The sequence below is a fragment of the Ursus americanus genome, chromosome 33 (genome assembly GCF_024610735.1).
Source record: "Ursus americanus isolate L20-20 chromosome 33, mUrsAme1.1.p, whole genome shotgun sequence".
Taxonomy (NCBI): Eukaryota; Metazoa; Chordata; class Mammalia; order Carnivora; family Ursidae; genus Ursus; species Ursus americanus.
The window spans coordinates 28,691,194-28,703,658 of NC_142159.1; the positions used below are offsets into that span (position 1 = coordinate 28,691,194).

Below are 12,465 nucleotides of genomic sequence, written 5' to 3' on the forward strand. Positions count from 1 at the left end.
CACCTGGATGAACGCTCAGGGCCCGTCCCCTGCAGAGGCCTGCCTGCCTGGGCAGCCCGGAAGGAGACCCCAGAATGGGGGTCCCAAGGTCGCTCTCCTGGCCAGCTTGGCCCCCCCGTGGGTCTTACCTGGGGGTGGAAGAGCAGCGGGGACGGCCGCAGGTATTTCTCCTTCAGGACTCCCACGGGGTCCGTCACCTTCCGCTTCTCTACCCTGCTGGACAACAACACAGAGGGTTACGGACCTCACCGAGCTGCCCGGGGCTTCACGGGACGGTGCCCACCTGTGCCCCACCAGTCACGAGGCGGGGCTCACCTGGCGCTGTGTCTCACCTGACAGTGGTGAGGGTGTCGTGACAGAGCCCACCCACTCGCTCCACGGCCTCTGAGCCTGCCGCCTGCCTGAGCGCTCGCTCCACGGCCTCTGAGCCTGCCGCCTGCCTGAGCGCTCGCTCCACGGCCTCTGAGCCTGCCGCCTGCCTGAGCGCTCGCTCCACGGCCTCTGAGCCTGCCGCCTGCCTGAACGCTCGCTCCACGGCCTCTGAGCCTGCCGCCTGCCTGAACGCTCGCTCCACGGCCTCTGAGCCTGCCGCCTGCCTGAACGCTCGCTCCACGGCCTCTGAGCCTGCCGCCTGCCTGAGCGCTCGCTCCACGGCCTCTGAGCCTGCCGCCTGCCTGAGCGCTCGCTCCACGGCCTCTGAGCCTGCCGCCTGCCTGAGCGCTCGCTCCACGGCCTCTGAGCCTGCCGCCTGCCTGAGCGCTCGCTCCACGGCCTCTGAGCCTGCCGCCTGCCTGAGCGCTCGCTCCACGGCCTCTGAGCCTGCCGCCTGCCTGAGCGCTCGCTCCACGGCCTCTGAGCCTGCCGCCTGCCTGAGCGCTCGCTCCACGGCCTCTGAGCCTGCCGCCTGCCTGAACGCTCGCTCCACGGCCTCTGAGCCTGCCGCCTGCCTGAACGCTCGCTCCACGGCCTCTGAGCCTGCCGCCTGCCTGAACGCTCGCTCCACGGCCTCTGAGCCTGCCGCCTGCCTGAGCGCTCGCTCCACGGCCTCTGAGCCTGCCGCCTGCCTGAGCGCTCGCTCCACGGCCTCTGAGCCTGCCGCCTGCCTGAACGCTCGCTCCACGGCCTCTGAGCCTGCCGCCTGCCTGAACGCTCGCTCCACGGCCTCTGAGCCTGCCGCCTGCCTGAACGCTCGCTCCACGGCCTCTGAGCCTGCCGCCTGCCTGAGCGCTCGCTCCACGGCCTCTGAGCCTGCCGCCTGCCTGAGCGCTCGCTCCACGGCCTCTGAGCCTGCCGCCTGCCTGAGCGCTCGCTCCACGGCCTCTGAGCCTGCCGCCTGCCTGAGCGCTCGCTCCACGGCCTCTGAGCCTGCCGCCTGCCTGAGCGCTCGCTCCACGGCCTCTGAGCCTGCCGCCTGCCTGAGCGCTCGCTCCACGGCCTCTGAGCCTGCCGCCTGCCTGAGCGCTCGCTCCACGGCCTCTGAGCCTGCCGCCTGCCTGAGCGCTCGCTCCACGGCCTCTGAGCCTGCCGCCTGCCTGAGCGCTCGCTCCACGGCCTCTGAGCCTGCCGCCTGCCTGAACGCTCGCTCCACGGCCTCTGAGCCTGCCGCCTGCCTGAACGCTCGCTCCACGGCCTCTGAGCCTGCCGCCTGCCTGAACGCTCGCTCCACGGCCTCTGAGCCTGCCGCCTGCCTGAACGCTCGCTCCACGGCCTCTGAGCCTGCCGCCTGCCTGAACGCTCGCTCCACGGCCTCTGAGCCTGCCGCCTGCCTGAACGCTCGCTCCACGGCCTCTGAGCCTGCCGCCTGCCTGAACGCTCGCTCCACGGCCTCTGAGCCTGCCGCCTGCCTGAACGCTCGCTCCACGGCCTCTGAGCCTGCCGCCTGCCTGAACGCTCGCTCCACGGCCTCTGAGCCTGCCGCCTGCCTGAACGCTCGCTCCACGGCCTCTGAGCCTGCCGCCTGCCTGAACGCTCGCTCCACGGCCTCTGAGCCTGCCGCCTGCCTGAACGCTCGCTCCACGGCCTCTGAGCCTGCCGCCTGCCTGAACGCTCGCTCCACGGCCTCTGAGCCTGCCGCCTGCCTGAACGCTCGCTCCACGGCCTCTGAGCCTGCCGCCTGCCTGAACGCTCGCTCCACGGCCTCTGAGCCTGCCGCCTGCCTGAACGCTCGCTCCACGGCCTCTGAGCCTGCCGCCTGCCTGAACGCTCGCTCCACGGCCTCTGAGCCTGCCGCCTGCCTGAACGCTCGCTCCACGGCCTCTGAGCCTGCCGCCTGCCTGAACGCTCGCTCCACGGCCTCTGAGCCTGCCGCCTGCCTGAACGCTCGCTCCACGGCCTCTGAGCCTGCCGCCTGCCTGAGCGCTCGCTCCACGGCCTCTGAGCCTGCCGCCTGCCTGAGCGCTCGCTCCACGGCCTCTGAGCCTGCCGCCTGCCTGAGCGCTCGCTCCACGGCCTCTGAGCCTGCCGCCTGCCTGAGCGCTCGCTCCACGGCCTCTGAGCCTGCCGCCTGCCTGAGCGCTCGCTCCACGGCCTCTGAGCCTGCCGCCTGCCTGAGCGCTCGCTCCACGGCCTCTGAGCCTGCCGCCTGCCTGAGCGCTCGCTCCACGGCCTCTGAGCCTGCCGCCTGCCTGAGCGCTCGCTCCACGGCCTCTGAGCCTGCCGCCTGCCTGAGCGCTCGCTCCACGGCCTCTGAGCCTGCCGCCTGCCTGAGCGCTCGCTCCACGGCCTCTGAGCCTGCCGCCTGCCTGAGCGCTCGCTCCACGGCCTCTGAGCCTGCCGCCTGCCTGAGCGCTCGCTCCACGGCCTCTGAGCCTGCCGCCTGCCTGAGCGCTCGCTCCACGGCCTCTGAGCCTGCCGCCTGCCTGAACGCTCGCTCCACGGCCTCTGAGCCTGCCGCCTGCCTGAACGCTCGCTCCACGGCCTCTGAGCCTGCCGCCTGCCTGAGCGCTCGCTCCACGGCCTCTGAGCCTGCCGCCTGCCTGAGCGCTCGCTCCACGGCCTCTGAGCCTGCCGCCTGCCTGAGCGCTCGCTCCACGGCCTCTGAGCCTGCCGCCTGCCTGAGCGCTCGCTCCACGGCCTCTGAGCCTGCCGCCTGCCTGAGCGCTCGCTCCACGGCCTCTGAGCCTGCCGCCTGCCTGAGCGCTCGCTCCACGGCCTCTGAGCCTGCCGCCTGCCTGAACGCTCGCTCCACGGCCTCTGAGCCTGCCGCCTGCCTGAACGCTCGCTCCACGGCCTCTGAGCCTGCCGCCTGCCTGAACGCTCGCTCCACGGCCTCTGAGCCTGCCGCCTGCCTGAGCGCTCGCTCCACGGCCTCTGAGCCTGCCGCCTGCCTGAACGCTCGCTCCACGGCCTCTGAGCCTGCCGCCTGCCTGAGCGCTCGCTCCACGGCCTCTGAGCCTGCCGCCTGCCTGAGCGCTCGCTCCACGGCCTCTGAGCCTGCCGCCTGCCTGAGCGCTCGCTCCACGGCCTCTGAGCCTGCCGCCTGCCTGAGCGCTCGCTCCACGGCCTCTGAGCCTGCCGCCTGCCTGAACGCTCGCTCCACGGCCTCTGAGCCTGCCGCCTGCCTGAACGCTCGCTCCACGGCCTCTGAGCCTGCCGCCTGCCTGAACGCTCGCTCCACGGCCTCTGAGCCTGCCGCCTGCCTGAACGCTCGCTCCACGGCCTCTGAGCCTGCCGCCTGCCTGAACGCTCGCTCCACGGCCTCTGAGCCTGCCGCCTGCCTGAACGCTCGCTCCACGGCCTCTGAGCCTGCCGCCTGCCTGAACGCTCGCTCCACGGCCTCTGAGCCTGCCGCCTGCCTGAACGCTCGCTCCACGGCCTCTGAGCCTGCCGCCTGCCTGAACGCTCGCTCCACGGCCTCTGAGCCTGCCGCCTGCCTGAACGCTCGCTCCACGGCCTCTGAGCCTGCCGCCTGCCTGAACGCTCGCTCCACGGCCTCTGAGCCTGCCGCCTGCCTGAACGCTCGCTCCACGGCCTCTGAGCCTGCCGCCTGCCTGAACGCTCGCTCCACGGCCTCTGAGCCTGCCGCCTGCCTGAACGCTCGCTCCACGGCCTCTGAGCCTGCCGCCTGCCTGAACGCTCGCTCCACGGCCTCTGAGCCTGCCGCCTGCCTGAACGCTCGCTCCACGGCCTCTGAGCCTGCCGCCTGCCTGAACGCTCGCTCCACGGCCTCTTCATGCTTCCCATCACCACACCCAGTTCTGGACCCACGCAAGTGTCCCCAGACTCCCCCAAGCCCCCCAGCTTTCATCCAAGGGGTCCCCGGGGTCTCCCTACGGCTGCCAGGTAGGGTCTACCTAAACACTCACAATAGCTGCTGGAGAGGACAATTCTAGAACATTTCCCAAATGCTGGTGACAACTTTGCTCATCACAGAGCAAGCGGAGGAAGGGGCCGGGGCGGCTCCTGAGATCCCTCCGCGCTGCGTCTCCCAGCAACGCCAGCCTATCTCCTCGCGGGGTAGAGAATCACAAAGTGCCTTCTGGGGAAACCCGCCACTTCTCCACCCTCAGACACGGACCCTTTGTGCACACCCCACACCAGCCGCTCCCGTTTGGTCCACGCGAGGGCCGGCTGCCCACCAGGCCCGGCTGGGACAGCGACCAGAGCAGGATGGGGGGATGGCGCGAGGAGAGGAGCACAGGCAGCGGGGAGATGGTGCAGCCCCCCGGGGAGCATCCCCCGCAGGGAACCCCGTAGGACCCCCAGCCTGGCCCAGGAGGGAGAGAATGAGGGGGTGTAGGGGTCCCTCCTGGACAGGGAGTGTTGGTTGTGTGGGAAGTTGGCTGGGAGGGCATCTTGCTCTGAAGGGCCTCCCCAGGGCTCCATTCAAAGCTGGGCCATGTGGGACTCGGCTTTTCAGTGAGACGAGCCTGCAACAGGGGGACCCGCATGGGAGGGGTGTGCGGGGTCTGAGTACCTTGAACCCGGGGGACGGAGGATGGCGGGTTATGTGTGTGAAGGGTGAGCGGGATCTGGGGGCTGGCCTGCGGGGACGGTGCGGGGTTTTGCTGGAGTCACCCAGGAGCGGTGGAGGGCCCTGACCGGCCCTAGGGCTCAGCCTGTTTGTGGGCAGTTGTGGTCACCCACAGCTTGGCCTGGGGATAGGCCTTCAAACGCTGCTCGTGCCTGTCTATCTTGATGGGCTTGGGGGCGCGGGAAGACGATGTGGGGCTAACCTGCACACAGACATCTTGCTCGTGTCTGCGGGCAAAGTTGGGGCCCAGGCATCCCCTCCCTCAGCCCATGGACCCTAGATCCAAAGGCCAGAGTCGGGGACACGCCGGGTCTCAGAGGACCCCTGAGAGGATGTGCCCTTCTCGGCCTCACCATGTGTTCTTCCAGCTACCAGAAAAAGGCCCATGGCCCTGAACAAGGCGAGAGGGGCAGAGGGACGGAGTGCGGGCCTGAGGAGAGGGCAGGGAGGTCAGGGACAGAGCGGCAGGACATTAACTGAGAGCCTGCTGATTCCAGCTGTGCGGCCAGAGCGGAAGTTCCCTTGTCTCGGCCTCTGGTCACTGTCTCGTCCTCTGCACAAGGGCTGCGCATCCCATGGGGCACTCTGGGCCACACCCAGGGGCCCGGAGAGTCTTATTTCACGGTCAGGCACTCCCTAGGCCTTTGGCGACCACGTTTGCCCAGAAAGCTACGGAGCAGCTTTGGCAGCTGAAAGTCACGGCTCCTCTGCAAGCCTCTGCTCAACTCTCTTGAACCATCTACGGATGGTGCGTTCTGAAAGAAACACCTAGAGGCATGTTCCCTGTCTCCCCTGATGATGATGTCAGGCCCTAGCAGGAAATAGGACAGGCTGCTGACACAGGCGGCCAGGGCCACGGGGGCTGAGTGCAGAGGGCAGGACCCGAGACTAGCCTGGCCTCCCCCTGCCTGGCAGCTGTCTTGCTCTGACATCATTCTCTGAAGGTTCCACGTGCACCTTCAGCGGATCTGGGCTCCTCACCTGCACACCCACCACCAGGCTGCAGCTGGCCCCTTGGGGAACACAGGCCACATGCTCCCGTGCTCCCTGAACACTGGGTGTACATGCACGTGTGTCTGCACATGGGCCTCTGTCCCACACAGGCACGGCCTGAGCCCTGCCATGGTGCCCAGGCACGGTACCCGCACCTCCAGGCCTCCTGCCCAAGGCCCATGATGAGCACAGCCCTCTCTCCTCAAGGCTCAGCTGCCCAGCACCTGCAGGATGTGTGTGATGGGGGTCGGACCCCTCCCACCTAACGAACCCACCCAATCAAAGCCTGCCCAGAGACTGGGAAGGGGGGTTAAAATGGCCCTTCACTGGGAAGGCTATCAGAGAGGTGGGTGTGCTCATGGTTCGCAAACCTTCCTCCTCCTCCCCCGCCTCTTCCTCCCCCCTGGAGACCAGTGGCTCTCCCCTGGGCCACCAGGGTGGCCTCAGGGAAGTGCAGGCACTGGGAGCAGGGAAAGTTTTGCAGGAGGCAGAGTTGGTCCAGAGAAGACGGCTGGAGACAGAGGAGAGCCAGCGTGGGGTTTGAGGGAAGGCTGGGGGGTTCCCAGCAGGGTTGAGGCCCCTTTGGGAGAGCAGGTGAAGGCGGGGCGTGTTAATACCTGTAGATGGGGTCCATGAAAAAGGGTGACGGCTTGGCGTAGTGCAGGGAGGGCTGCTGGGGCAGCTGCGCTGGGCACACCTTGGGCAGCCCCTCCCCGGCCCCCAGCTTGCGCTCCCCGTAGATGTGGTTCTTGCGGGGCTCCCGCCCCCCTCCGTTCTGGCTGGCTCGGGCGCGGCTGCCAATGCTCAGGTCCAGCGGCTGCTCCTCCCCGGACGCCGGGGCCGGGGGTGCCTTGGGCACGGGCAGCACAGGCTTTGCCTCTTTTGGTTTGGTGGTGAGGTCGAAGGGGGACTCGGCGCTGGGGCCGCCCACCTTGAGGGCGTCCCGGGGCGACCTTGGCTCGGCCTTGACCAGCAAGTTGTGGGCGAGGGAGCGGTCCGCGAAGGGGCAGAGGGCTGGGGGGAAGTTGGGCAGGAACTGGAAGGGGAAGACGGAGTGGTAGGGCAGCGAGCCCAGCTTCTTCTCCTGCATGCCCACGAAGCCGGGGCCAAAGTACTTCTCCGCGATGGAGGCGATGGCCTTGATGGAGTCGCCCGCGGCGCCCGAGGCCGCCAGCAGCTGCTCGTCGGGGGGCGGGAAGAAGGCGTGCTGGGAGTAGAAGACGGGCACCTCGCCCACGCTGTTCGGGGCCCCCGGGGGCGCTGTGCCGCCCCCGCACTCGGGCTTGCCCTCCGCCGCCTTGCTCTTGTCCTTGGCCTTGTCCCGGTCACTGTCCACGTCGCTGTCCAGGTCCGAGCCCGTGCCCGTGGTGGTGTCCAGGTCGGTCCCCGTGGTGGTGTTGACGTCCTCGAAGTCACTGCCGTCCGACATATCGCTGCCCCTTGTCTTGAGCTTCTCGGCGTAGGAGTCCTCCAGGCGACGCTCAAACTTGTCCTCAGGTCCTGCGGCGGCCGTGGCGCCCTGGCCGCTGTTGCCGACGGCGGAGACGAGGGGCAGCGCCGGGTTCCCCAGGGGGCTGGGGAGCTTGGCGTCCTGGGTGTGGTTCAGGGGGCTCTTGAGCAGCGGCGTGGGAGGTAGCAAAGGTGGCCGGGGGTACAGGGACGGAGGGAAGATGCCTGGGAAGCCTGGAGCGAGCGCGGGGAAGGCGGGGGGCGCCGCTGAGAAGGGCAGGCTGCCCGGGTGCGGCCTGGACGGGAAGTACTCGTTGAAGCCCAGGCTGGCGTGGTTGAGGTTGGGGGGGGGCTTCGCCTTGTCCATCATGGGGCTGGGGGTCAAGGGCAGGCCCGGGGCGAAGATGCCGCCCGGCGTGTAATGGTTCTTGCCCTCACAGAAGCGTCGGTGCTTGTTGAGGGAGGAGGTAGTGCTGAACATCTGCCCGCAGTCCTTGCACTTGATCTGCGTGCGGCAGTCGGCGTGCATCCGCTTGTGCCGGCACAGGTTGGAGAACTGCGTGTAGGACTTGTGGCAGACCTCACCTAAAACATCAGCAGAGAGCAAACAGACACAATATGAAATTACCGGGAAACCCTGCGGGGGAGGGGGGCTGGGCGCTGCGGCCCCCGCGACCTGGAGCCGTCTGTGCCGGTGTACGTGCGCACACGTGTGTCTATGTGTGTGTGCACACATTACAGTGTACGTGTGCATGCCGGTGTGTGCGTGTATGTCTGCATGCTTGCTTGCATGTATGGGCACGTGTGTGTGCACGTGTGGGTGTGCACATTTATGTGTCTGCACACAGGCTCGAGTGCGTGTACATGTACCCATGAGCACACGTGTGTGCAGGCATGTGTAGGTGTGTACGTGTACCTGTGGGCACATGTGTGTATGTGTGTCATGAGTGTGCACACTCCTGAATTTCGCGTGTGTGCTGTGTCTGCATGTGTGCGTGTCTGCACGTGTGCCTGCCTGCGTGTGCACACACATATGTGTGTGTGTGTGCATCCTACCCTGGGGCTGGGCTCCGGGGACGAGCAGACTGCTGAGGACCACCTGTGCCTTCCCACTTGGACAGCTCTCAGCTCCCTCAACCTTCCCCATCGGAAGCTGTTCTCCCCGGGATTGTCTGCAACAGCCCAGGGTGGGCGAAGCCGTGGTGTGCAGTCACGTGTGCACCTGCTCCGGCCCCCCGAGCTTCCCGCCACTCCCCGTCCCCCTCAGGGGCACTGTCCCAGCAGGGCCGAGAGGAAACACCAATGGCCAGACTAACTCTCCTGCTTTCTGTCCAGGGAGAGGGGCCTCAGGGATGACCTGCCCACTCAGGGGATTCTTACTCAGGGAGTCTGGGCTTGGGAGCACGGTGCCCGGGGGCGTGCGGTGGTCTGGGCCTGGCTTGAAGCTGGGAGTGGGAGGGAAGCCAGCCAGGGCCATGCGGAGAGGGGCTGGCTCCGTGTTTAAGGAAAGTGAGGCCTCCCCGGATTGGGATGAAGAAGCAGAGCCGGGCTCAGGCTCATGGGCACTGGCCGCTGCTCTTGACGGGAGGGGGCGGGGCCAGCGGGGCCGGACACCAGGACCCAGGGGCCTGGGGACCCCGCCTCGCCATTTCCCCCACGGCCTGTGAGTTGAGTGTCGTCAGTGAATCACCAGCTTTTCTTTCTTTCTTCTCTTGTTTTTCTAACCAGAAAGGGAGGAACACACACACACACACACACACACACAGCCCTCTCTCGGCAGGACAATTTGCTTCCTAAACGCAGCCCGGTGGAAACAATGGATCCAGCCTGTTTCTTGTTGGCCACAAATCCTGACTGCCCGGTGTCCCGCTATTCCCGCCGGTGCTCTGGCCCCACGGTCCTGAGTTCCTTCGGCACAGTATCTATTTATATTAAGAGCCTTGCCTTCCCATCGTCCGTGTGGTGGGACGTTTTCAAGGCTGAGGGGGGTGAGTACGGCCTCATCAGATCAAATCGGCTGTCTTTGGGAGGCGGCTCATTCAGAGGTGCCAGCCACGGAGCCGGTCTATCAATACACAGCTTGCCCACCCGGCCTCGGGGGAGCCAGGCCCTTCCTCAGCTCGGGCCTCACTGGCCAAACACGTGACTCCTCGCTGCACCCCCGGCTCAGCTCGCCAGGGCCTGGCTCGTGGCTGCTGCCGACCTGAGCTTGGAAATTGGCTTTGACCAGGCCCCCCACCTGCGGCAGCTTCCAGAAGGGCCCCTGGGTCAGCAGCACGCCTGGTCATGGGGAGCCTGGGACCCTCAGCGCCCACCCTTCCACTCATAAGATGGAGAGGTCTGGCGGAAATGCTGGGGCTACAGAGAGACCTCCGGGAGACCGCTCTCCCGCACACCCCAGCACATACCCCAGCTCCCTGGTGCATGAGGCGCCGCTGGGAAGGAACGCTGCCTCGGCTGTGTGCTCAGCGAGGGAAGGGCTCGGGGGCTTCTAGCCGGGTTTTTGCACACATCCGAGTGTGCCACGAGTGCACCCAGGTGGCTGCCGTCTGTGCACACTAGTGATGGTGTCTCTGTGAGCCTGCGCCCTCCGAGCCACCCAGAGGGGCCAGGATGTGTGCACCCTCCCCACTTGTTTGCAGCGCTGCTTTTCTGAGCCCAGCACGGCCCTCTACTGTGGCCATGGCTTGAGGGATGTGCAAAATCACATTTCCCACGTCCACTTTCTGAAATCCATGCCGCCCTGTCTGAACGACATGTCCACACAGGCCACCTGGCCATGCTTGCCATTTTCTCTTTAGCTTCACCCTTTAGCCAAAAGCTGAGACACCCAGGTGAGCGTGAGGCAAGGGCGGGAGCTGGAGGGTGTGCCCAGAGGGGCCGGGCTGCCTATGCTTTGCTCGTCCACACGAGGGGTCTGTGAGCCGTGGAAACAGTGGGCTCAGACCCAGGCACAGCACGATGGTTCCTGGAACTTACGTTATTACACACGCTCCATGGAGACTTCACAGAACTTTGGGTCTAGGTGCCCAGAAAGGTCATGACTTTTGAACCTAGGGGCACAATTTCCTGCTCCCACACTCACTTCAAAACCCCAGGCTGCTATTTGACGCCCCACAGTGGGGCTGCCTGGGGCCCTCACGCACGGAAAGCAGGACACACATCTCTCTGGTCCCCGTCAGAGCCTCCGGCCCCCACCCCCACCAGCTCGCTGCTTCCTGACCCCTCCCAGAGGCAACAGGCCCTGCGGCGCCACTGCTCACGGTCTCTCTCTAGAACCTGCTAGTGACTGGGGGCGGGGCGTGTGACCCAGAACACTGGTGTCTGGGTCATCTCCGGCAGGGCACTGGAAGCGTGGGCTGGGGACAGCGGGCAGGAGGAGGGCACAGCCCCAGCCACGCAACAAAGGCCTGACCAGCCAGTCAGTGGGGCCCCTTTGGGGCAGGTGTCCTGCACTCGAACAGCACCAGGAAACTACCCCAAGCCCCAAGCCCCAGGCCCCAAGCGCCCAGTTACTCCTCCCACTGATGCCACGGGGCCCGACGGGTTCCAGCCTCCCAGCCCAGCTCAGGGGCCAGGCCTGGGCGACAATCCACGCTCTGCAGCATGGCCATGAGCCCCTGGTCACTTAATGTCCATGAGCCTCGGTTTCCTTCTCTGCCAGGCCCTTGCATGGTAGGATTTTTGAAGTATGCTACGAGAGTGTGTGTGGATGCCGACTCTGCACAGTCCGTGTGAACAACCCCGCACAATCTCCCGTGAGATGATGACTCAGCGCAATTCATGTGATGACCCCTGCATGACCTCGTGCGGAAATGACCTCGCATGACCTCGTGCGGATGATGACCCCACATGACCTCGTGCGGATGATGACGCTGCATGACCTCGTGCGGTTGATGACCCCGCATGACCTTGTGTGGATGATGACCCCGCATGACCTCGTGTGGTTGATGACCCCGCATGACCTCATGTGGTTGACGACCCTGCATGACCTTGTGTGGATCATGACCCCTGTGACCTCGTGTGGATGATGACCCTGCATGACCTCGTGTGGATGATGACCCCGCATGACCTCGTGTGGACGATGACCCTGCATGACCTCGTGTGGTTGATGACCCCGCATGACCTCGTGTGGACGATGACCTTGCATGACCTCGTGTGGATGATGACCCCACGTGACCTCGTGTGGATGATGACCCCGCGTGACCTCGTGTGGATGATGACCCCGCATGACCTCGTGTGGTTGATGACCCCGCATGACCTCGTGTGGATGATGACTCCGCATGACCTCGTGTGGACGATGACCTTGCATGACCTTGTGTGGATCATGACCCCTGTGACCTCATGTGGATGATGACCCCGCATGACCTCGTGTGGTTGATGACCCCGCATGACTTCGTGTGGATGATGACCCCGCATGACCTCGTGTGGATGATGACCCCGCATGACCTCGTGTGGATGATGAAGTGCAAGTCACATGAAATGATGGCTTAGCGCAATCTTGTATGACTAAGGCAGCACACTGCTAGGTAGAGAGGAATCTTCTGTGGCTTCCAAACTCACTGAGAATAAGAGTCATGCCCCTGCACTGGCTCACATGGTCCCCAAGACCTGACCCTTGTGACCTCTGTCCACTCTTCTATTACTCCCCCTCACTGACTCCCCCAAACATGCAGGCCTCAAGGCCTCAGTGCTGCCAGTCCCCATCCAGAGCACCCCTGCCCTGCAGGTGCCCCTCAGCTCACACCTGCCCATCCAGATCTCTGCTGGAACGCCTTTTGTTTGACCAGCTGTCCTGGCTCCCACGGTATTTACAGGACCAGCACCCACCTGGGCCACCCTGAGCCCTTGGAGAGCCTCTTAACCCCGTGCCACCACCTCTAGGCTGATAGGCTGGTCCCACGTGCCGTTTCTGCTCATATGGCTTAGCCTCTGTCTCCTGCACTGCACGTAAGCGTTATGACGACAGGGGCATTTATAGCGGCCCCTGCTGCCCGGACAGGGCAGGCTATACCGGCTGGGCTCCCCAAAGACTGCTGTGAGGGTGAGCA

General features: G+C 65.7%; 1 protein-coding gene across 8 annotated transcripts in view; it reads right to left on the bottom strand.

The window, feature by feature from the left end:
• Positions 1–12,465, bottom strand: part of PRDM16 (PR/SET domain 16) — a 317,415-nt gene that overhangs the window by 21,012 nt on the left and 283,938 nt on the right. For 5 of the 8 annotated variants that reach the window (XM_045803488.2, XM_087858577.1, XM_087858576.1 and 2 more), the window contains exons 9-10: positions 6,583–7,999; positions 129–216 (exon numbers count right to left, since the gene is read on the bottom strand). In XM_045803488.2, coding sequence (XP_045659444.2) covers positions 129–216; positions 6,583–7,999 — 1,505 coding nt within the window. The remainder of the gene's footprint in view (positions 1–128; positions 217–6,582; positions 8,000–12,465) is intronic. The other 3 variants (XM_087858580.1, XM_087858579.1, XM_087858578.1) reach the window with 1 other exon arrangement.